The sequence below is a fragment of the Sapajus apella genome, unplaced genomic scaffold (genome assembly GCF_009761245.1).
Source record: "Sapajus apella isolate SASKATOON/1434 unplaced genomic scaffold, GSC_monkey_1.0 scaffold194, whole genome shotgun sequence".
Taxonomy (NCBI): Eukaryota; Metazoa; Chordata; class Mammalia; order Primates; family Cebidae; genus Sapajus; species Sapajus apella.
Window position 1 is genome coordinate 303,346 of NW_022437134.1, and position 24,927 is coordinate 328,272.

The following is a 24,927-nucleotide window of genomic DNA, read 5'->3' on the forward strand; positions in this document are numbered from 1 at the left end:
TTTTTTTTTTTTTTTTTTTTGAGACAGGGTCTCACTGTTACCCAGGCTGGAGTACAGTGGCACAATCACAGCTCACTGCAGCCTCAACTTCTCAGATTCAAGCAATCCTCCCACCTCAGCCTCCAGAGTAGCTGGGCCCACAGGTGTAGTCCATCGTGCTAGACTAATTTTATTTTTGTAGAGATAGGATCTTGTTATATTGCCCAGGCTGGTCTCAAACTCCTGGCTTCAAGCCATCATCCTGCCTCCCAAAGTGCTGGGATTACAGGTGTGAGATACTGTACCTGGCCCCATTATACTCTAGTTTGACCTAAGTGTTGTAAAGCCACCTGGAACTCTGTCTTCTGTAAGTAATGAGGAGCATCCAGTGGTGACACTCCGCATCTCTGTGCCACGTCACACCATGGACACGTTTTACTACTTGAAATCGGCATTAGTGCCTTTAAGTCTAACCGGGATAAAGAACCAATTCCAAGAGCCCTCCCGCCCCCGCCCCACCACTCCCCCAGCCCCCATTATTTTCAAGCAAACCCTCCACATTTACTATTTTGTAGGTAGAGGCTATTTAACACAGGCAGAGTGACTTTCTGTCTGAAATGAGACAACTGTTTGGAGTTTATTACCACCCGTGCCCTCCGGTGGGACCTGAATGCCATGAGTCTGGGGCCGGCTTTCTGCAGGGGCCTCTAGTGCTGGCACGTCACCCACCCCGGCAGGAAGCCTGGTGTGGAGGGCAGGCTGCTAGGCCAGGCCTCCCCTGAAGGACGGCCTCACGTCCAGCCTGCGCTACCTCCCCAGCACTGTGCTTCTCTGGTGCGGGACGGGCTGGCTCGGGGCTCCAGGAAAGATGCCTCACGTGTGCCCAGAAATGCAGGTGTCAAGGAAGGCTGCCTTCGGGTGGCTTGGGCTTCAAGTGCACCCTGGGGTTAGTGTCCGGGGCATAACGGGCACATACTCAAATGTCTGTATAAGGATGGGCACAAAAATGGCAGGTGGGGTCACCCTCACCCTTCACTGATGCGAACCTGGACTGGGATCAGACTCATGCCATAGGTTCCACATCCAGTGGTCAGGTGTGCTGGCCTGGAGCCTGCTGGCCCCAGTCCCCACCACACAAGGACCGTCACAGGTGGGGGACATACTCTTCCTCCAGAAATTAAGCAACCAGCATTTGAGCCTTAGAGTCCCCATGGCTCTTCCAGCTTTGGCCAGGCCACAGTCACCTTCAGACTGAATGTGTGGGGCCCTGAGGACTCGGGTCCTGAGATGACCCCTCTTGGGATGGGATCCCAGGCATCAGGTGAGAGCATGGTGTTCCCAGCCCCTTCATCAGGGGCCTGGGAGTTGACCCTGACTTCCTGGACCCGGAAAGAAAAGGGAACACACAGAGGTCCCAGGAAAAGGGGCAGAAGTAGGGAGGGTGACAGGCTACCCCAAAGCCTAGCTCCCAGGCTCAGGAAAGCCCCTCCCTGCTCACCCCTTCCGGAGGGCTTGGGTCTGCAAAGGAACAGAGCTTGCGGGGGGTCTCCAAGGGTTAGAGTGCTCCAGGCTTAGGTGGGGAGGAGGGAGATGTGTTCGGTGCTGAGGGCCTCCTGCATCAGGCCCCGAGGGCCGGACTGCAGGCCCAGATGAGCTCCCAGGTGGGCAGCTCATCTCTCTGGCAGGAGCACGAAGAAGGCAGCCTTCAGGAAGCGGCCGAAGCTGCAGAGTGTGGTGAGCAGCCAGTGGGAGCGGAAGCCGGGGTCTGTGCTGACCACACACTTGAGGACATCAGTCTGGGAGGGAAGAGGGGGACTGTGAGAGCAGAACCAGCACCGCCGGGCCCCCCACCTGCCACCGCTGGACACCCCGGCACTGCCAGACCCCCGGCACTGTGCACCAGAACATCAGCCAGCTGCTTGAGGGAACGCAGGAGACTGTTAGGACGGGAGGTCTGAGACCTGGACTGAAGGTTCCAGTGCACGACCAGACCCTACACCGTGCACACTCAGACAGCGTGAGGGCCCGGAGGCACCCCAGGTGAGGACAGAGGGCAGCCAGGCTGGGCGGAGGGCAGGAGAGGCCTGCGTGGCCCTCGCTGGGACTCCAGACATCCTAGACCAGGGTGCTGGCTCCTCAGCCACCTGCCTACTGCCCCCCAGGGGCTACAAGTACCCCCACATCCTCCTGTTGGGCCTTGGAGCCTGGGCTGCCAGGAAGGGGCAAACCCAGCTTCATTCAGACTCTGCCTGGAACAAGAGCAGGGGGCCTTCGCTTCCAGAAGCCCAAGTCCCTGGACTCTGAAGCTCCTTCTGGGTGAGTAAATGAATGTCACTCCAATTCTCTTATTCCCTTCGCTTCCTGATAATAAATGAAGTCTTTTCCCTGCAGCCTGGACCTGCGTCCTTGGCGTTGCTCAAGGTGTCCTGAGGGTCCCTTGCCCCACCCCCTGCCTCGCCCATCTACCCCAGCAGTGTCCAGGTGCCCACCCACCCACTCGCCCCAAATCTCTCCCACCCCCTCAGGGGCTCACCCACCCACCCGCCCTCCCCGTGCCCCACACCCTCACACCCCAACTCTCTCCCACCCCCTCAGGGGCTCAGGTGCTCACCCATCCACCGCGCCTCCGCAGCCAGGTGGCCAGGGTCTTGCGCACAAACTCTCCCAGGCAGTCGACAAGGGCGTGGACCATGGCAGGCTGGGCCTGCCTCACGCAGTCCACGGCCAGCCCTGCCGCCACCGCATACAGGGACACCACCTTGCCCCACGTGATGCCTGGAGGGAGAGAGATGGTCAAGACCAGGACTGGAATCCTGCCCACAGGAGCACAGGAAGGGGCTGGGCCCCTCTGAGCCACCGTCCTGCTTACCGTCCAGCAAATGACCATGGATGGTCCCAAGGGGGGACCCCTCCCCGACAGGACAGCAGCCAGCTGGCCACCTTGCCCACCTTCTCAGGTAGTTCTCAGGCAGCAGGTTTCTCAGTCTCCACTGCATACCTGCCCAGCCCACGTCTGTGGAGGAGGCCACAGGGACATGGTGGCAGGCAGAGAGGGACAACGGGGCGGGGTGGGGGACTGAGGGCAACACCCTGGGCTGCCTGTTCCTGCATCCACATTTTCCACATAAAGCAGCTGAGGCCTGCGGAGAAACCACCTTCCCTAGACCCCCAACCTGCTGAGGCTGAAGTGAGACGGAAGCGGCCTTAAAAGAGAAGACGATGGAATGGTGATGAGCAGGGGGAAAGAGCACGTGCAAATTACAGGCCATGACAACGCCTCAGTACAGAAGGACATTTTATACAGCAGTGAAAGAAAAGAGAGGCTTTCACAAGAACTATGAGCACAGAACTTGAACAGCTGATTCGCAAAAGAAAAATTACAAATAGGAGACATGAAAAGATGTTTACCTTCATCAATAACCAAAGAAAGGCAAATTAAAACGAGATGCAGTCGGTGGTATTCAAAGCTCTGAAGTGTGAGGGTTCCGGCAACTCCACAGCCTTGCAAACCCTGGTGGGAAGCCTGGCTGCGGGGGAGTGAGCCCGAGGACACCCTCCCAGAGCAGCCACCCTGGATCTTTTCAGAAAACATCCGTCGGCTCAAACAAATACTTAGTTACAGATGTTAACAGCAGCCAACTGAAAAATGCCAAAAGGGGAAGAACTCAAGCATCCTTCAGTGGATAAATGGACACACGTCGTGATGCTACTCAGCCATAGAAGGCAGGTGGGCCACGGTGGCTCAGGCCTGTCACCCAGCACTTTGAGAGGCTAAGGCAGACGGATCATGAGGTCAGGAGTTCAAGACCAGTCTGGCCAACATAGTGAAACCCCGTCTCTACTGAAAATAAAAATAAAAAATCAGCCGGATGTGGTGGCAGGCGCCTGTAATCCCAGCTACTTGGGAGGCTGAGGCAGGAGAATCGCTTGAACCCAGGAGGCGGAGGTTGCAGTGAGCCGAGACTGTGCCATTGCACTCCAGCCTGGGTGACAAGAATGAAACTCCAACTCAAAAAAAAGGCATGGGGCTCTAAGGCAGGCTGTGGCAAGGATGGGCCTCAGGAACACACGCCGGGTGGAGGCTGCCGGGCACAAGAAGCCATATAGAGCGTGAGTCCGTGGATACGAAATGTCCAGAGCAAGTCAGGGCCGGAGCCGGGACACAGGCTCACGGCTGGCAGTGGGCAAGGTGGGGGCGGCCGTGACAGCTATGGACACAGGCGTTCCGGGATGATGATGACCTCCTGAGACTAGAAGCTGGTGGCTGCACCAGGCTGTGAATGTGGCAGATGCTGCTGAACTGCACACTTCTAAGTGGTTCATTATGTCACACAAACTTCACATCAATTAAAAGAAATGGGGAAAAAACCCGAATCAGACCATGTCAGTCCCCTGCGTAAAGCTCTTGTGTTGCTGTTACTTCCCATGTCTTTTAAAGTAAACCCAAGTCTGAATTCCCAGCTGAGCTGGCCCCTGGTGGACTCCAGCCCTTTTCCTGCCACCCCGGCCTCGGGTGCCCATGTTGTTGGTAGGCACACACACCCAGCACAGCCCCTGCTCTGCCGCTGCACCTCCCCGCTGCATGGGACTGTTCCAGGTTCCCCCCTCCAAGGGCAGGGCCTCGTGGGGAGTGGAGCCTGATGTAAGGACTGCGTGTGACTTGTGTGGCATGCAGAACAACTCTTTCTGACGTATCTGGTTCCATCAGAGCACAGTAGTTCCGTGCCCAGCGCAGTGGCTCACCCCTGCAATTCGGGCACTTCAGGAGGCTGAGGCAGGTGGATCACCTGAGGTCAGGAGTTCAAGACCAGCCTGTCCAACGTGGCAAAACCTCGTCTCTGCTAAAAATACAAAAATTAGCCAGGCAGGGTGGCAGGCACCTGTAATCCCAGCTACTCAGGAAGCTGAAGCAGGAGAATCACTTGAACCTGGGGGTGGAGGTTGCAGTGAGCCAAGATCGTGCCCCTTAATTCCAGCCTGGGTGAAACAGTGAAACTAAAAAAAAAAAAAAAAACCAAAAAAAAAAAACAAACCATAGTGCATTCCAAGTGATGGGCACATTTCAACTCCAGAGGGGTGGACGGGAAAGAAGGGCAGGCAAGAGTCGGGAGGCACCGGCCTGGTGTCCGCCGTGTCCCTGGAGCTCTTCCGTGTCTTTTTAACTAACATAATTCCATTACCATGAAATAATCTTTTACAAGTGGGATATTTTTAGCATATTCACAAAGTTGTGCAACCATCACCTCTATCTAATTCTAGAACATTTTCATCATCCCAAAAGAAGCCCCAGACCCATCAGCAGCCACTCATCTTACTTTGTCTCTGCAGATTTACCTACCCTGAGTATTTCACTCCCACAGCATGTTCATTCTGTGTCTGGCATATTTCACCGAGCACTATTCCACAGTTCATCCACGGCGTGGCGTCATCAGTGCTTCGTTCGTGTTAGTGGCTGAATAACGTTCCTCACTAGGGACACACTGCATTTTGTTTATCCATTTATCAGCCTTTAGCCAATAACCTTTGGCTGTTATACAGAATGCTGCTATGAACACTGACGCACAGTTTTTTGTGTGGATTTAAGTGTTCATCTCCTTGAGAGCACACCTACGGGTAGCTGTGCTGGGTCACATGGTAACCCCATGTTTACCCGTCTGAGGAACTACCGGGCTGCTTCTTCCAAAGCAGGTGCACCATCTAACATTCCCACCAGCAGAGTACAAGCGTTCTGGCCTCTCCATGTCCTCAACACCACCTGTGGTCACCTGACTTTTTCTTTTTTTTGAGATGGAGTTTTGCTGTCACCCAGGCTGGAGTGCAATGGCACAGTCTCAGCTCACTGTTGGGATTATAGGCATAAGCCACTGCACCTGGCCTTTTTTTTTTTTTGAGAATAGGGTCTCCTGTTGTCACCAAGGCTGGAGCACAGTGGCAGGATCACAGCTCACTGAAGCCTTCCACTCCTGGACCTCCCACCTCTGCCTTCTGAGCTGCTGGGACTACAGGCAGCCACCATGCCTGGCTAATTCTGTGTTTTTAATTTTTTTTGTAGAGATGAGGTCTCACTATGTTGCCCAGACTGCTCTCCAACTCCTGGGCTCAAGCAGTCCTCCCACCTCGGCCTCCCAAAGTGCTGGGATTATAGAAAAGGAGGCTCTGATTTGCATTTCCCTAGTGACTGGTGGCATGGATCATCTTGCGGGGTGCTTGGCAGTCACTGAGACATCTTCCTTGCAGAAATATCTATTCCAAGTCTTTTTTTTTTTTTTTTTTTCCGAGACAGAGCCTTGCTCTGTCACCCAGGCTAGAGTGTAGTGGCACAATCTCAGCTCACTGCTACCTCTGCCTCCCAAGTGGCTGGGATTACAGATGCCCACAATTGCACCCAGCTAATTTTTGTATTTTTAGTAGATACAGGGTTTCACCATCTTGGCCAGGCTGGTCTCAAACTCCTGACCTCATGATCCACCCACCTCAGCCTCCCAAAGTGCTGGGATTACAGATGTGAGCCACCACGCCTGGCCTCTATTCTGATTCTTTGCCCATCTTTTAATTGGGTTGTTAGTATTGATTTTAAGAGTTTTTTACATATTTTCTCTGTATTATTTTTCTTTTATTATTTTTACTTTTTACTTTTTTTTTTTTTTTTTAGAGGGAGTCTTGCTTTGTCACCCAGGCTGGAGTGCAGTGGCACGATCTTGGCTCACTGCAACTTCCACCTCCTGGGTTCAAGTGTTTCTCCTACCTCTGCCTCCCGAGTTAGTGGGACTATAGGCATGCACCACCACACCCAGCTGTTTTTTAATGTTTTTGGTAGAGACAGGGTTTCACCAAGTTGGCCAGGCTGGTCTCAAACCCCTGACCTCAAGTGATCTGTCCGCCTTGGCCTCCCAAAGTGCTGGGATTACAGGCATGAGCCACCGTGCCTAGCCATTTTTATTTATCTTATAGTAAAACTATAACAAAATAAATATATATTGTACATATGTAATTACAGAAAATACAATTAGAATTCAAAGAAAAAAATAAAAACTACTGCCAACTTCTAAATGGGGAGAAATGATGAGTTTTACCACTTTGGAAATGAGTTTTTTGAAAGCCCTGGGCGGGAACTTTCAAGCCCTAAATGAAAATAGCCAGAAACGACATCAGTTGGCCTCTGCCTTCGTGGGAGGCTCCTGGGGCTGGAGACCTGGAGACCCCCCGGAGCCCTGCCCTGCAGCGCTCACACTGCTCACATCACTAAGCCAAAGCCCCAGGCCGAAGGAGGTGCAGGTGGTGCCCCAGGCCTGCAGTGCAGGGCTGGGCAGGGCCACACCCTAGGGGCACCTGCTGAGACCGGGAGGAAGGAGACCTGGGGGTCAGAGTGCACTGGGGTAGCAGGCGTGGGAGGGGCCTCCGGCAGGGAGGCAAGGACAGTGAAGCACTTGGAGGCTGGAGGCTCGCCCTGGAGGCAAAAGGGACAAGATGAGGAGGACTGGGATGGACAAAGGGTAAAGAGGGCTGGGGGGCAGCAGCCAGCAGGCCTGAGGGGCACAGTCTGGGAGCCAGTGAGGGCAGAAGGGGGCAGCCCTGCCCTCCGTCCCTAGTCAGGCAGCTCTGAGATTCAGAGAGGTTAAGAAACCCATGGCAGGTCACTCAGTTCCTGGGCCTCAGCCTGGCAGCAGGTGCAGAGTGGAGGCTGCCGTGGGGGGGGCGGGGCGGGCCTTCGTGGGACAAGCCTGCGGTGCTGGGCGCGGGGGGCGGGGGGGGTGGCTGACTGCAGGGAAGTGGGCTCTGGCTTTACAGTGAAAACCACAGGATTTTTTTTTTTTTGAGACAGAGCTGCCTAGACTGGGGTGCAATCTCAGCCCTCTGCAACCTCCGCCTCCCAGGCTCAAGCGATTCTCCTGCCTCAGCCTCCCCAGTCGCTGGGATTACAGGTGCCTGCCACCACACCTGGCTAATTTTCTGTATTTTTAGTACAGACAGGGTTTCTCCATGTTGGCCAGGCTGCTCTCAAACTCCTGATCTCAGGTGATCCACCTGCCTCAGCCTCCCAATGTGCTGGGAATACATGCGTGAACCATCATGCCCAGCTCGAAAACCACAAGATTTAAACAGAACTCTACATGTACCCTGGGCTGCCTGGCCGCTGACCCCACCACGTCCCCGTCAGCTGTCTGCCCGCTCATTCCTGCCATCACCTTTCTCCTCAGCGCCCCCTGCCCCCCCCCCGGCGCCCCAGACGCCCGCCCAGAACCAGAGCCTTCCTAGGCACCGCCCCCACCTCAGGCCAGGCCCTGCTCAGGCAAGGCCAGGCAGGCAGGGCCTCCTGGCCCCATCCTCTCTCCCTGCTGAACAGGGAGGCCCACCTCCCAGGGCCTGCCCCACCTCTGGGCAGACTGCTGCAAGCTCAGAAATGACTGTTCTTTTAAAGCCAGCCTGCAGCTCGTAAACCCAGCGGCCCTGAGACAGACACCCGGGTGGCCACCCACGCACCGGCGTCAGCCAGGGGAAGGCCGAGGGTGGTCGTCAGCCCAGGATGCCTTCCGCTCCTGGCTTCCTTCCTGGGCCCCACCCACTCCTCCTCCAGGCGCCTGCTCTGTCACCCTGCGGGCGGGAGGGACGGGCACCAGCTCACCAGCTCTCCAGCTCCTGCCGCCATCCTCCCGCCCCCACTGTGCCATGGACCCTGGCCCCCCTCCCCTCTGTCCCCCTGCCCCTGAGCCACACCCACCTGCCCACTCCCAAGCCCCCACCCATATGCACCCCCAGCCCACCCAGGTCTGCTCCATGACACACCTCAGCCTGGCCTGGGCCTGGCTGCCCCCACTGCCACGTGGGGGCCTCGGAGCCAAACTGCCAAAGAGGATTCATTTACGATCTCTCAGAGGAACAAGGGAGCAGTGACAGAGTCCAGGCTCTGAGGCCAGCCCAGGAGCATCACGCAGGGAGTCCCGCCTGCGCCCAGCTCAGCACTGCCTCCTGACCCCCCACACCACAGCCCGCGGTCACTGTTCCTCCCCTTGTGTGGTCCGGGGCACTCCAGTATGTGCTCTGACAGCCAGACAGGCCCTGGGGCAGGACCGGACCCCACCTGGACTCCCACCCTAGGATTCGGACTGCTCGCTCCACCAGCGGAGGTGTCCCAGCCACAGTAACTTCTGTCCAGGGAGGTCAGCACTGAGAAATCATGGCACTGGAGACGCCCATGGTCCCTGCTCCCCTGGCCTCCAGCCAAGGGTGTCAGCCCCACTCTGTCCCTGGGCCTCTGGCCAGCCCACCAGGGGTCGGAGGAGAAGCCTGGGAGAGGAGGGGTCACCCCACAAGGTTGGGGTCTGTAGGAGCTAGACACAGTGGCCCTCACACTCTTGGCCTCTTCCCCTTGCCCTCCGATGGGTGGAGGTCCTGAGGCCATCTGAAAGCCCCTGGCTCTGAGGGTCCCCCAGGGGGTGGGATGCATTTCCTGCAGCAAGCGTGTGGCTTCCCCTGCGGCCTCTGCCCGCAGCCCAGCTCCTGCTGCTGTTGGGACTGCCCTGCAGACAAGGCAGCTAAGGCCACAGAGGTGACAGCAGCCACGGTCACACAGCTGATCAGCCACAGATCCAGACTAGCTCCCAGACGAGGGCTCAAGAGGCCTCCCTGCTGCCAGGGGTCTTCCAAAAAGCCAGCCCGGGTGAACAGCATTCTCCTCCTGCAAGCTTCAGGGAATCCTGCTCACCCCAGGGTCACTGCCCGGAGCTGTGCCCAGCACCCGGCAGCACTTGGGAAACACCTGAGGACCATGCCCATCAGGGAGGCACGCCACCCTCCCCAATAGCAGTGCTCAGTGCCCGCCACACCCAGGTGGGCTTGGGGTGCCAGGATGGGACTTGGGGTCACAGAGCGTCAAAGGCAGGGAGCCGAGGTCTGCAGCGCCAGACCTGATGACGCGGGGCAAGGAGACAGAAGCCACACTAGGCAAAGCCAGCTGGGGCCGCTGGACAAGCAGACAGTGGGGCACCAAGCTGAGGAGACAAGCCCTGAGCCTCCTGCGGGCCTGGAAGCAGGTGGGCAGCCAGAGCAACAGGAGCAGGGAGGCAAACCGGGTTTTTGCCTCTCTGGGCAGAGACGGAGGTGCCCAGGAGGGTCACGGGTGAGGCAGGCACAGCCAGGTGAGATGTGCTGCTGTTCTCCGGACATCCCCGAGAGCCAGTCTTCCTGGACCTCCTGCCCCGCTGCCGGCCCCTCCCTGGATGCTGGGGCCCTGAGGCTCGCCTCTGACCAGCAGAATCTGGCAGACTGACCCGTGACTTCTGAGGGTACATCCTAACAGCCCGGCAGCGTCCACTTGGGAGCTGTCTGGGAAGCCTGCTCCTGGACACTCCTTGGGATGCAGCACCGTGCTGTGAGAAGCCCAGGCACCCCTTGGGGGCCACTGCAGGAACCCAGGCAGCCCCAGGACGTGCCACCCAGCAGGCATGCAGGTCATCCAGCCCCACTGATGCTGGACACAACTACAACTCTCAAGAAGCCTGTGCCAGCTGCCCAGTGTGCCCTGCCAGCCCCCAGAACCACAAGAGACCCTGAACGCTGTGCTTTGAGTCCTGAAGCTCTGTGCTGGTCGCTGGGCAGTTCCAGACATCTCCAGCAGCAAGACCACACCGGTGAGCACTGGGCAGCGCCAGGGTGGGCGGGGGCCAGCTCGTGGGGTCCCTGTGAGCCTGAGCCGTGGACCCCAGATCCCTCCCTGAGGTCCCAGGGGATGGGCAGGCTGGGCATACCTGCGGAGAAGATGTGGCCGGCCACGGCCAGGAACGCGTCGGTCACCACGGGCTCAGACTGCAGGGAGATGTGCAGCTGGTGCGCCACGTTGCGGTAGACGCTGGGCCGGATCATCTCCAGCTCATCCCCTGTGTGGGCACAAGAGCAGGTGAGAGGCGGCCCATGCCTCAGCTCCCTGGGACACAGCTGGCTTGGGGCATACCCTGCACCTGACCCCACATGGCCATCCTGTTCCTCATTCAACCTGTCTGATTTCCACCCCCACTTGACCCCATCTGACCTCCCTTAAGCAGCCCCCGACCTTGGCGCCTAGGGACCAGGGGACCAAGGAAGTGCTGAGGATGCCCCCAGTCCTGCCCCTCTGAGGAGCCAGTTCCTAGGCTGAGCCAGCTGAGCCGGTGGGGCGGGAATCCTGTGAGAGCGTGGGCTGTGCCTGCTGGTGACTCATGGCCGACAGGCAGCCGAGCTGCCCAGAGCAGGAGGGACCAGGCAGGCAGCCAGAGCCCAACCTGGGGAGGGGCTGGGCAGAGAGAGCATGGGGGTGAGGGCAGGCGGAAGCCCGAGTGCCTGGCTCAGGGACCACTCAGGTGTGGAGGCTGAGCAGCTATCCTGGGCCACCCACAATGCCACACTCCCACCCGGGCTCTTGCTGCCAAGGGGACATGCTTGGAGGTGGCATTGCGTCAGCCCTGCCCTGGCGGCCAAGGATAGTCACCTACAGGCCCACCGCCCCCGGATCCCGCCTGTAGCGCCCTTGGCAGCAGCAGTGCACAGGCACTGGGCAGATGGTGCCAGGAATGCCACAGGACCCTGGGATCGGAGTCCCAGCCCGGCCAGCAATCCAGCCAAAGCAAACAGGGAAATGCTGTGGCTGGACCATCCCAGCTGATAAGCGCGCCCTCATCCCTTGAGCCAGCTGCTCTGCATTTCGTTAGTTAAGATCTGGAACCAAAGCAGAGCCCAGGAGAGGGGGGCAGGCTGCGGGGCGAGAGGGGGGCAGGCGGGGGGGGGGCGGGGCGGGGTGGTGACCTGGAAATTCCCAGCGGCTCCCGAACACAGACCTCCAGGGCTGCTGCAGGCTGGCCCCAGACTGAAGGTGGGGACACAACCCAGGCTTCTTCCTGACTGTGCGGCCTGAGGGCAGGGAGGCAGCGCTGGCCTCCAGGGGCTGACCCTGAGCAGCTGTGAGGGCAGACTCCGTTCGGAGCTGTGTCCCTCTGGGGCCCCCTTGGCCATCTGGGACTTCCAGCCATTCCAGGGTTCTGGAATCATCTTCTCAGAAGGCCCCTGAAAGGATCCTCTGGGGTCATTCTCAGAGCCCGGCTGGAGACAGCAGCAGGCAGGCGGTCTCACAGAGTCCCACCAACCCCCTCACTCCCAGGGACCTCTCCCTTCTTCCCTTCTCAGCTGGGACTCCATCTCCTCCTGGGGGCTCTGTGCTGGCCCCCATGGATTCTGTCCACCCCACACACGCTCCTGGGGAAGCCGGGTCTACTCAGCTTTGCTCTCCGGGCCCAACCCACCACACAAGGACAGGGCCACCCAGAGCCCATGCCAACATCAGCCCAAGAGGAGGCAGTGTGTCCCTCACACGGTCCTACCCTCCGACCCTGACCAGCTGCCTGGAGAGCCACGGATTCAGTTTCGTCTCTGCTGTCACCTCCCCTTCCAGGGCTCGGCCAAAGGGCCCCATGTGCCCTCTCTCAGCACCTAATTAACATTCATGGGTGACAGCCCCAGCCCGGCTGTGGGGAGGGGACACAGCAGGGCTGGTCCCACCCTCTACAGTCTAGGCCTTGGAGAAGGTGGGGGCAGCCAGTGGGCTGTGTGTGACCCCAGAACCGAGCACCCCCATTAGTCCTCACAGCACCACTAAATACTAGGGTTTGGGCTACCCAGCCCGGTGCGCGCAGTTTCCAATGAGGGGGCCTCGGAGGCCACGGATCCAGAGGGCAGCGGGCAGATCTCGGCCAGTAAGGCCAGGATCTGTTCTCCAAAATAAACATCGGGACACGTGCTCCCACAAAGTTCTGTGCCCAGCTGAGAACAAGGGTCACTGTGGAAGCTTAGCCACTAACAGATTATCCTTTCTGCGGCCTGCCATTGTTTATGGCCATTATGTCTGAAATCCGGGCTGAGCAGGCAGTGGGGAGCCTGTGGTGTGGGAGGCGAAGAGTGCAGGTGGGGAGCTCCCGCGTGGGTGGGCCTGTCCCGAAGGCCTGGCCGTCCCCGGCAGGGGGTGGGCGCCCCTGGGCCAACCCCCCCCAACCCCGCCCCGGTCTCTGCCTGGGAGGAGGCTGGGCCCGGCAGGGGAGGAGGCGCGGCTGGGGGTCCCGCGGGGGCGCGCGCACTCACCCAGGCGCAGCAGCACGGCGCACACCTCGGCCAGGCGCCCTGGGACCGGCGCGGCGCGCTCGGGGGCGCTCCAGGAGAGGCCGGCGCGCAGCAGCCGCGCGTGCACGAACTCCCGGCCCAGCGCCTTGGCCTGGGCCACCAGCTCCTTGTCCGTGGGCGAGCGGTCAAAGGCGTCCATGATCTCGGCGGCGAAGACGGAGGAGCGCCGCAGCACCTCCATGGCGGCGACGCGGGCGGGGGGCGCCGCACCTGCGGGCACAAGCGCTCAGCGCGGGGCGCGGGGCGCGGGGCGCGGGGCGCGGGGCGCGGGGCGCGGGGCGCGGGGCGCGGGGCGCGGGGCGCGGGGCTGGGCGTGGCCCTCGGGTAGGGCCGGGTCCGCGCTCGCGTTTTGCGCCCCGAATCTTCACACACCCAGCGCCACGTTCTTTTCGGACCCGACTGCGGCCTGAGCTCCCCGCGGCCGCCGGGCCGCCCTCGAAGGCGAGTGCGTGGGCGGCGGGCGGAGGGCAAAGCTTGTCCCCACGGCGACCCCCGGACCCCGCCCCCTCCCCGCCCGCGGTCCCGCGCGTGCCCCCCGCCTCGCCGTCCCCCGGGCACCCGGGCACGGACGCCACGCCCGCCGCGCTCACCTCTCCCGCCGCATGGCGCGGGCGCCGGGCTGGGGCTCTGGCTTCAGGAGCTGCTCGCCGCCGCCGCCGACCTCGACCCTTCCATTCAGACCCGCGAGGACGCGCGCCCCGTCCACGCCCGAGCCGGGAGCGCGAGGTCCTCCGGGGGCTCCGGCCGCGGCGTGGGGGGCCTGGGCGGCGAGGGGGGCACCGCGCGAGTGCGGGCGCGCGAGAGGCTCGGCCTTCTAAGGGAAGGGGGCTCGGCCTGCGGAGGGAAGGGCAGCCCCGGGGGCGGAGTCGCGAGGCGCGGCCCGAGCTTCCCCGACCGCCTCCCGGCTTAAGGAGGCCCGAGCGAGTTCCCGGGACGCGCCCGGAGAAGCCGACCGGGCCGGAGCCGCCCCGCAGGCGGAGCACCTGGACCTGGAGCCCGCCCCAGCCGCCCGCGTGCTCGCCGGGTCCATTTGAAAACTGGGCTGCCCGTCTTCGTTGGCAGAGGTTCTCTCTATAGTCTGGATGCGCGTGCCCTTTGTATTGTGGATGGAATCTTGGATTCGCATTTATTGAAGATATTGCAAATATCTTCCTCTATTTTGTGGTTTACTTTTGATCAACAGGAGTTACCCTTAGTGATGTCCAATTTGTCAATATTGTCTTTACGGTTAGTACCTTTCTGTTAGGATATTTTCCTGTGTTTTCTTTTAGAAGCTGTTTTAGGGCTCATATTTAGATCTACTGATTGATTACATATTAATTATTGTGAATGGTGTGGTAGGGGCCAGAGCTCATTTTTTTCCACGTGGATATCCAATTGACCTGGCATCATTTATTGAAAAGCATCATTTTTTCCCCACCCAATTGGAGGAGTCCTCAACATCTTAACATAAATCAACTGAAGTGTGTGTGTGTGTGTGTGTGTGTGTGTGTGTGTGTGTGTGTGTTCTGTTTCGGGACTCTATCCCACTGGTTTCTTTATCCTTCAGTCAACCTCACACAGTTTGAACAGTAGGATTAACCAACTTGACCTACTTCACATATGTACAACACTTCCCCCAACAGCTGTAAAATACACATTCTTCCCATGTGCACATAGAATGTTTATCAAAATAGACTATATCATCGTCCTTAAAAAGTCTCAGCAAATTTCGAAGGACTGAAATCATACAATGCGCTCTCTCTGAATTAAATCAAAAGTCAATCAGAAAAATTACTGGAAAGTCTCCAAATGCTTGGAAATGACATGGCACATTGCTAAACAATCAGTGGGTCAATCACAGTGGAAGGTGTAAAATATGTTGACAAGAACAACAGTGAAAAATATGACATATCAAATGCTGTGCAATGCAACTAAAACACTGCTTATAGCTTTGTAGCTTTAGAAGAAAGATTGAAAATTAGACAGAGTGCAGTGACTCATGGCTGTTATTCCAGCATTTTGGGAAGCCAAGGCAGGCAGATCACCTGAGCTCAGGAGTTTGAGACCAGCCAGTCAACATGGTGAAAACCCCATCTCTACTAAAGATACAAAAAATGAGTTGGGTGTGGTGGTAGGCATGGGTAATCCCAGCTACTCAGGAGGCTGAGGTAGGAGAATTGCTTGAACCCCGGAGGCGGAGGTTGCAGTGAGCCACGATCATGCCACCGCACTCCAGCCTGGACAACAGAGCAAGACTCCATCTCAAAAAAAAAAAAAAAGAAAAGAAAGAAAGAAAACAAAAGAATAAGAAAATTACTGCTCTAAGCTTCAACTCGAGAAGCTAGAAAAAGAACAATAAAACCAAAGATGAAATAATAAAAATAAGAGCAGAAATTAATGGAATAAAGCAAACATTAGAAAAAAATCAACAAAGCCAAAAATTGGTTCTTTGAAGATTAGCAGAAATGATAAAACCCCTGGAAAGACTGAATAAGAAAAAAAAAACATAAATTTCTTTCATAATAGGAATGAAAAAGAGGACATCACTATAAATACTACAAGCATGAAAGGGATAAGATTGACAGTACATTTGAAATTTTAGATACACAATTTACCAAAACTGACCCTAAAAGAAATGGAAAATCTGGATAGTCCTACACCAATTAAATACATTGAGTCTGTTATTTAAAATCTTCCCACAAAGAAAATTCTAGGTTCAGATGTTTTCATTGAGAAATTTTTCTTAATGGTTAAAGGAATACTGCCAGTCTTATACAAACCTGTCCAGAGACTAAAAATGAGGGAGTATTTCCCAACTCATTTGATGAGGCCAATATAACATTCATACCAAAACCTGTAAGGAACATTACCAGAAGCAAGGAAAGCTCTGGAACCTCTATCTGCTATGACTTTCCTATCTGGAGCGTAGAGAGGATAATAATACCTACCACCTAGGATTGTTGGGAGGACTTAATTTTTAATCCATGTCATGTAGTAAGTGCTCAGCCATTGTTAGCTGCTTTTTCAGAAAAGCTATAGTACTGTAAAATCTGAGGGTGCATTTTAATGAACTTTTTTTTTTTTTTTTTTTTTTTTGGAAGGGTTTTCATGTTGCCCAGGCTGGAGTGCAGTGGCACGATCTCAGCTCACTGCAACCTCCGCCTCCTGAATTCAAGCGACTCTCCTGCCTCAGCCTCCCAAGTAGCTGGAATTACAGGTGTTTGCCACCACACCCAGCTAATTTTTTGTATTTTTAGTAGAGACGGGTTTTCACTGTGTTAGCCAGGATGGTCTCAAACTCCTGACCTTGTGATCTGCCCACCTCCACCTCCCAAAGTGCTGGGATTACAGGCATAAGCCACCACACCCAGCGAATGAACTCTTTAATGCAGTCTAGAGCTCCTTGGACAGTGTGTGCCTCGAATTTCTGAAGAGCAGTCAAGTTCAGGATTCCCTGTATTTTATAGCTAGCCTTATAGAGATGCAGAGAGGGAAAAGATCTCCCCCACAGAGTCACTGCAAGACTGGGCATGGCCAGGCTGGACACGTGGGGTCTGAATCCATGGCTCCTGAAAGTACTTCAGTCAGGCAAAGAGCCTATACTTTTAGGCAGGAGACCAGGGAGTTCACACCTGCAACCAGCTTCAGGCAACTTCCTGCCCCATTCACAGGCTCAGCTTCCTCCTGTGCAAAATGAACTCATGCTTCCTGCCTCCTGTTGGAGTTGCCTCCTGGGCTCTGACATGGGGGTAGTGGTCCATTGGGCATAATTGGCAAATGTGTTCTGTACCCCAGGAGCTGCAGAAACCAGGTAAAGCTGTGTCTCAGGATGTTCAATACAGAACGTGGCTAGCAGTAAGGAACTGGAAATGACCTAAGTGTTTATCAAGAGATCAAGCCCAGCACGGTGGCACCACACTAGTAGTTCCAGCTACTTGGGAGGCTGAGGCAAGAGGATTGCTTGAGCCCAGGAGTTCAGGACTGTAGTGCCTGTGAATAGCCACTGCATTCAGCCTGGGCAACTTAACAAAGGCTCTTTTCTAAAAGAAATTTTAGAAGGAGAGAGGGGCCAGGTGCAGTGGCTCATGCCTGTAATCCCAGCACTTTGGGAGGCAGAGGTGGGCAGATCACGAGGTCAGGAGATCGAGACCATCCTGGCTAACAAAGTGAAACCCCATCTCTACTAAAAGTACCAAAAATTAGCCCAGTGTCGTGGCACGCAGCTGTAGTCCCAGCTACTTGGGAGGCTGAGGCAGGAGAATTGCTTGAACCTGGGAGGCAGAGGTTGCAGTGAGCCAAGATCTCACCACTGCACTCCAGCCTGGATGACAGAGTGAAACTCTGTCTTAAAATAAAAATAAAAAGAGAGAGAACATTAGGAGATTAAGCAGTCTGGAATACCTAAACTGCAAACCTTATTCAGACCTTAAAAAGCTTGGGTCATGCTGGAGTCAGCTGAGGTCTTCCTGTCCATTGAGGCCTGGAGGAGGCCCAGTCCCAGCCCCCAAATCCCAAGAGTGTGTTGACTTCTTGGGAGCCTACATTTCTCCGGTCACCTTTGGCCCTGCTTTTCTGTCTCTGCAGAATTCTTGCATCCACCCTTGCCAGGCATCTGATGCCTGTCTCTACCCCAGTGTTGATCTAGCATGGAACACCGTCCCTGGTTGGTACTGATACCAGCCCCAAACTGACTTAGGCACAGGGCAGTTTGTTGATTTGTGTGACCAGAGAGAGGTCTGTTGGTTTCAGGCGTGGCTGGATCCAGGAGTGTCCTTCTGTCTGTGCTCCTCTGTGATGGCTCCACTCTCAGGCAGGCCATCCTGGTGTAATTGCAGGATAAAGCCCACAGCTCCCTGTCTATACCTCGAGGTTCAGGCTTTGCCAGTGGAAAAAAGTCGGGCTCTCCAGGTAGCTCTGGGGGATCCCCTGGGGTGGGCAGCTTCTGTGCTCTGCCCATTTCTGAGCCAGCTATGGCTGGCATGGGGAAGGTGCTGAGTGGTCAGGCCTGGGTCTCATACCTGGCCCTGGAGGGTGTAAGAGGGCGGGCCCCCCGTCAGCACCTGTGGAATGTGACCAGCTGGATTTCCATAAGAGCCTGCTCACTCAAGGCTGCTGTGTGGTCACAGGGCTGGGCGCAGAGGGTCCATAACCCAGTGATGCCCACATTCAACATTCCAAATCCAGGCCTGGCCCTCGGCCTTGGGCCTCTCCCAGCGCAGCCGTTCGCGGCCTCGCGGCTCCTCTCCGTCTTGCCTCTCGTGACGGCTGCTCGCCTCCTCCACCCTGGTCCTCTCCCCTCCCCGGCTCAGGCCCTGGTGCAGAGCCAGCCCCTGACGGCACAGCGGGGGCATCCCGGGTGGCCTCCTGGCAAGGCTGCCTTGGAGCCTGCGCTAAGCCCTCCCTCCCGTGGTGCGAATGTGTCATGCCCGCAGCTCAGGGCACCCTGCTGTGTGCGGCCACCCGCCCGGGCCGGCTGTGAGTCCCAGCGGCTGCGAGTAGACCCGCCACCCGGGTCCTTTGCCTGATGGGACCGAGGCAGGTCTGGGCCTCCCCCCAGCAGGGAGTGCGGGGCGAGGCCTGCGGTCTCGGAGGCCTGCGGTGCCCGCCTCCCTCTGTCCAGGGACTTCGCTCGCTGCCCGGTGCCCCTCGGGGTAGGGGCCGCTGCCCCGGCCAGCGCTGGAGCCTGAAGCGAGCCGTGTGGGTGCCACGCTGGGCTCTGTCCCGGCCCAAACCTCGTGTCAGATCGCAAACCCCAGGGCTGTGGGCGGGGCTGCCGGGAGGCGGCCGGATGATGGGAGCAGGTGCCCCCTGGCGTTCTCGCGATAGTGAGTGAGCGAGTTCTCGCGATAGTGAGTGAGCGAGTTCTCGCGATAGTGAGTGAGCGAGTTCTCGCGATAGTGAGTGAGCGAGTTCTCTCGATAGTGAGTGAGCGAGTTCTCGCGAGATCTGCTTGTTTAAAAGGTGAGGCACCTCCCCCGGTGGCGTTCGCCCGCCTTCTCCCGCCCTGTGAGCCGGTCTTCCTTGTCTTCGCCTTCCACCATGACTTTCGGTTTCCAGAGGCCTCCAGTCCTGCTTCCTGTACGGCCCGTGGGACGGTGAGCCAATTACGTCTCTTTTCTTTATAAATTACCCAGTCTCGGCCGGACGCGGTGGCTCTCGCTGTAATCCCACTTTGCGAGGTCGTGGGGAGTGGATCTCGAGGTCAGGACATCGAGACCATCCTGGCCAACATGCTGAAACCCTGTCTCTACTGAAAATACAAAAAAAATTAGCTGAGCGTGGTGGCGCACGCCCCGGCTGCTGGGGAGGCCGAAGAGGGGGAGATTGCAGATTGCAGTGAGCCGAGATGGAGGCACTGCACTACAGCCTGGGCGACAGTGAGAGACTCCATCTAAAAAAAAAAAAAAAAACGTTTTTTAGGGCCAGGTGCCGTGGCAGACCCCTGTAATCCCAGAATTGTAGAAGGCCAATTCAGGTGGATCACCTGACATCAGGAGTTCGAGACCAGCCTGGCTAACATGGTGAAATCCTGTCTACTAAAAATGCAAAAATTAGCCAGGCATGGTGGTGGGCACCTGTAATCCCAGCTACTCAGGAGGCTGAGGCAGGAGAATCAATTGAACCCAGGAGGCAGAGGTTGCAGTGAGCCGAGATCACACCATTGCTCTCCAACCTGAGCAACAAGAGTGAAACTCTGTCTCAAAAAAAATAAAACAACTTTTTTTTAGAGACGCAGCCTCACTGTGTTGCCCAGACTGGTCTCGAACCCCTGGGCTCAAGTGATCTTCCTGCCTCAGCCTCTAAAAGTGCTGGGATTACAGGCATGAGCCACCACTCTGGCCTCATTCTCTAAAGGGTCTGTTCTGAGCCCTAGAGCCGTTTGGGGCACCTGAGCCCAGCCCTTAAGGGGTACTGAGCTGTCAGTGTTTACAGGGGTGTGGGTGGTATGGGTGGACTGGACAGGGTGTGGACTGGTGTGGCATGACAGGCCAGAGGGGCTGGGTGGGGTCGAACACATGGGGCTCACGGGAGGCCTCTGGAGTGCAGGGGGTGCTGCGGGTGCAAGAGAAGGGGCCTCGGCGCTCTGAGGGAATCCAGCATTCTGAGTTGGATCAGAGCCTGGTTTCTCTGGTGGGGCCAGGACATTCTCATTGTCCAGCTCCTGTGCACGGTGACCCAGGCCACAGGGAGGGAGCCACTTGTGGGTGGGCCTGTGTGTGCTCCATCACCTCTCGTTCTCTTTTCAAAATGCATCCCGAGGGAGCAGCTGCCTGGCCGCCCGTCCCAGCCGCCCCTCCTCCCTCTGGATGGCCCCGGCACCCTCCGTAAGACCAGAGCCCCTCCTGCCTCTGCAGCCTCCTCTCCTCACTCCGAGAAGATCACTTTCCTTCTTCCTGGAACATTCTTCCCCCATCTTCTTTTTTATTTTACTTCTTTATTTTTTTTTTGAGATGGAATCATATTCTGTCGCCCAGGCTGGAGTGCAATGGCGTAACCTCGGCTCACTGAAACCTCCGATCGTTCAAGCAATTCTCCTGCCTCAGCCCCTCAAGTAGCTGGGACTACAGGCATGCGCCACCTGCCCAGCTAGTTTTCTGTTTTTTTAGTAGAAATGGGTTTTCACCGTGTTAGCCAGGCTGGTCTCAAACTCCTGACCTCAGACTATCCGCCCACCTTGGCCTCCCAAAGTGCTGGGATTACGGTGTGAGCCACCTTGCTTGGCCTCTTCCCACATCTTCAAACTCTGCCATTCAGCATTCCCTCAGAGAGTGCCCCCGGCCCCGCCCCACATGTCACCCCCACTCCAGGTGCCCTCTGTGCAAGTGGCCAAGGTGAACACTGGGCAGGCAGGGCTGGAGGTGATCCGCAAGCCACTCCCCCCGTCCCAGCTCCCCCTGGCTGTGGTGGGAACCTTCCCACTGGAACTAGAACCAGACCGCTGCATTTTCACTGGCTGGTGCAAGCCTTCCTCCTGGGCGGAGGGACCCTCCCCCAGGTCTCCCCACCTCCTGGGAGGCTTCCATGGGCCTGGGAGGCAGAAGGGTTGTGGGGAGCCCTAAGGGGACGGAGCCAACAGCAGGGGCTGTTGCTGTTGTGCTCCCCATCCCCTTAGTGGGTCCTCCCAAGTCATCTGCGGCAGTGGGACCCGGTTAATCTAAACCTCGGGGCCCTTCCTCCCCCTTCCCTTTCATGGTCTGGAATGTCCACTTGCTCGGAAGCAACTATGTATTTCCTATCTGCAGTCATTGATGGGATGCTCTGGTCCTGCGTAGTGAAGGAGAGCAGCCCTCACGCTGCTGCTAGAAGGAAGGGAATGTGGGCTCTGCACCTCCAGAGAAGGCACCCCCAGGCCTCGGCCTCTCTCTGGGAGGTCTAGGGCTGGGCCATGTGACTGATGCTGGCACAGTGAGGCTGCCAGAGGATCCTTGACCAAAAATTTATAGCATCCTCAAGCCCTGGAGACATTTTAAGAGCATCAGCGGCAGAAGCTAATGAAGTGGTCAAGTGGACATCAGTTCACAAACCCTCTTGGCTTGGCCCTGGCCCCTGGATGAGGCCATTGCTTCCTGATCAGGACCCTCCGAGGAGAGGCCTCGAGGTGACAGGCGGAGTCTGTGGTGGGCCATTTCCAGGCAGGATTCTTCGGGTGCTTCTGCAAGCACCCCTCCCACCATGGGCAGAGGGCCAGGGACTGTTCACAGCCCAGGAGGCTCAGCACTGCTTGGCACGGTCTGGGTGAGGTCCTGCGAGAGCTGCTGTCGGGGCTGGTGACCCTGGCTGCCCCCTTGGGAGAGCTGTGTGGTGCAGAGACAGGGGGTCAGGGGCACACTGGGCTGGAGGCTCTCCTCCCACAGGCTGCCTGGACCCCCTTTCCCATCTGGAAGGGGCGACCCGCCCCTGGCCTATCGCTCAGGCAGGGAGCTGTGGCGATAGATGATCAGATGGGGTGTGCCTGACCAGGGGGCACCAGACACGTTTGGCCCCATTTGCCCAGATGGCTCCCTGAGCAAACAGCCCCTCCCCATTCACTTTTCCCAGAAGCTCAATCCTCTTACTAATGAAGGATCAGAGCCTGGACCAGAGGGTTTTGTATAAACTCAGATGAGTGCTAAGTAAACAGCAGGGAACCGCACGGCTGGCGGTCTTGTCCACAGGGCCGGGGAGGGGGGCCATAGTCTCATGCTTTTAGCATCCCCCATGCACCTACCCCCTTCCCTCCCTGGTAGTGGTCTGGAAGAGTGGGCTTCAGCTGGGCCAGGGGGTCCTGATGCAGCCTTATGTCCAGGCCCAGCCAGGCCAGCCACATCCTCTCCCACTGCGGATAGGGCTGCCCCGGCTGGAACCTACCCCCTCTGGCAGCACCCCTGCCAATGCTTGATGCTACAGAATCTTTATTGCCTATCGGGCAGATGAATGGTGACTCAGGCAGCTTTACTGAGCAAGTCCCAGGTTGCCTGTAAGGCCAAGCGTGTTTCAGCCCCTGCTGCTCGTTAAACCCTCACCAGGCTTTCACTTGAAACTCTTGGTTTTCCTGCGCAGAGATTGTGCATTTTGTGAGAGTCAAATGTACCCACCCTCCCAGACTCCGTGTGAACGGGGCTTCCCCACCCGAGACCATACCCTGCTAGGCCAGGCTTTGCTCCTGACCTCCTCAGGCGTTCTGTTGTTTTGGTTTTTCATATTGGCCTCATTTTACTTCCATGTGGTATTTGGAAAGGACTCATATCAGGACTCAGGAGCCGAAGTTTTTGTTTGTTTGTTTTGAGACGGGGTCTCACTCTGCCACCCAGGCTGGAGCGCAGTGGTGTGATCTCAGCTCACTGCAATCTCTGCCTCCTGAGTTCAAGTGACTCTCCTGCCTCAGCTGCCGGGTAGCTAGGATTACAGGCATGTATCATCATGACCAGTTAATTTTTGTATTTTTAGTAGAGACAGGGTTTCACCATGTTGGCCAGGCTGGTCTCGAACTCCTGACCGCAGGTGATCCACCTGCCTTGACCTCCCAAAGTGCTGGGATTACAGCTGTGAGTCACTACGCCCACAGGCATGAATCCCTGTGCCCGACCAGGAATGAAGGGGTTTTTATTTCATTCCTGTATTTATTTATCTTAGAGACGAGGTCCTGGTCTGCCGCCCTGGCTAAAGTGCATTGGCGCCATCACAGCTCACTGCAGCCTCCAGCTCCTGGGCTCAAGCAGTCCTCTTGCCTCAGCCTCCCGAGCAGCTGGGATGCCGGCATGAGCCACCACACCCAGCTTGAGGTGTTTTTCAGAACCATTTGCGAAGGTGAGAAAACAAGAATTTACCGGCAGCTGTGGGTCCAAGGCGTCATCTGTTATCTCTCTGAGGATTGTCATGTTAAAGGACTTTTTTGGCAGGTGGCATTTTCACTGCACCTTGCTGTTCCTCAGTTTCCCCCAGGTGCTCCTGTGTGTGCTTTGGTCCTTCCCTTTTGTGGGGGAAGGCCTGCCCTTCCCAGGAGGCGCAGGCCTAGCAGGTCCTTGTGGGTGTCCAGGTGGAGACCCACAGGCCTGCAGACCCAGCTGTGTGTTACACGCGTGCACCACCATGCCCAGCTTATGTTTGTAATTTTAGTAAATACGAGGTTTCACCATGTTGGCCAGGCTGGTCTCAAACTCCTGACCTCAGGTGATCCAGGTTTCCTGGCGACTGGCCTGCTTCTTTCTTGGGAACCCCAAAAGGAGGCTTTTTTTCTCAGGCAGTTCAGCATCTCCCAAGAAGGCCCCTGCAGTCCCCTGCTTGGGGTGGGGGTGGGGTCCCTGTCTAGCCGACGGCAGCCTGAGCCAGGTACAAGAAGGGTCCCGGGGCCACAAGTCAGGAGGCATTCCCTCCTCCACCCCTCCCCAAGCCTTAGCCATCCCGTGTCCCTCGGCCATAACCCCTTAGATCCAGTTTCTCCAGAGAAAACCTTGTTTTGTCAGCTTTGGAAGGGTCATTGGGCCTGGCAGGGAAGGGGTGTGGGACCCCCCACAGCAACCTGTGCTCCCAGCCCCACCCCTGCTGTTCATCCATGCCGAGGTCACAGTATTTGTCATCCGAGCCTGTGGGAGGAGGACGGTGTCCTGCTGGTGGGCCTGGGCTGGGCCTCCTGATGTGCCTCAGCCAGTGGAGCATGGGCAGCTGATGAGCGTCCCCTCCCAGCAGGTGCATGAGGAGCTGTGCCCCTTTCCAGCGCAGGTCCACTCTGCCTCAGGGAGGGCTGCTGGCTCCTGGGAGAAAGCGGGAGGGAGGACAGGGTGTGAGACAGCGGCCGAGCATCCGGGCTCGGCGTGTTCCTGCCTGAGGGAACATCCAGGCTGTCTTGTCGCCACAGCAGAGCTCCACTGAGGCTGACAGCTACATCTGCTGAGTCAGTCCGCTGCCTGGGCTTTGGGCACCTCAAAAATCTCTCATCTTGCCGAGCACAGTGGCTCACGCCTGTAATCTCTGCACTTTGGGAGGCTGAGTTGGATGGATCACTTGAGGTCAGGAGTTCAAGACCAGCCTAGGCAATGTGGTGAAATCTCATCTCTATTAAAAGTATAAAAATTATCTAGGCGTGGTGGCACACACCTGTAATCCCAGCTACTGAGGAGGCTGAGGCAGGAGAATCGCTTGAAGCCTGGAGGCGGAGGCTCACCCAGCCTGGGCAACAGAGCGAGACTCCGTCCTCCCCCGAAAAACAAAACAAAAGAAAAAAATCTCTCATCTACTGCTGTCTCCTCCCCAGCTTTTTTTTTTTTTTGGGGGGGTTTTCCCCGTTAGGGGAAGTTTTTACAATTCCCTCCCTGTTGCTGTAGAAGGGCTTGGGAGGGGGAGAGGGCC

The 24,927-nt window shown here is 57.1% G+C and overlaps 1 protein-coding gene across 1 annotated transcript; it reads right to left on the reverse strand.

The window, feature by feature from the left end:
* Positions 1 to 588: 588 nt before the first annotated feature.
* BOK (BCL2 family apoptosis regulator BOK) lies at positions 589 to 14,072 on the reverse strand. The gene is made up of 5 exons (XM_032269560.1): positions 13,710 to 14,072; positions 13,081 to 13,329; positions 10,725 to 10,853; positions 2,591 to 2,754; positions 589 to 1,775 (listed from the first exon to the last, which is right to left on the reverse strand). Exons 2-5 carry the CDS (start codon positions 13,298 to 13,300, stop codon positions 1,650 to 1,652), a joined length of 639 nt encoding a protein of 212 aa, XP_032125451.1. The 5' UTR covers positions 13,301 to 13,329; positions 13,710 to 14,072; the 3' UTR covers positions 589 to 1,649.
* Between the last annotated feature and the right edge of the window lie 10,855 nt (positions 14,073 to 24,927).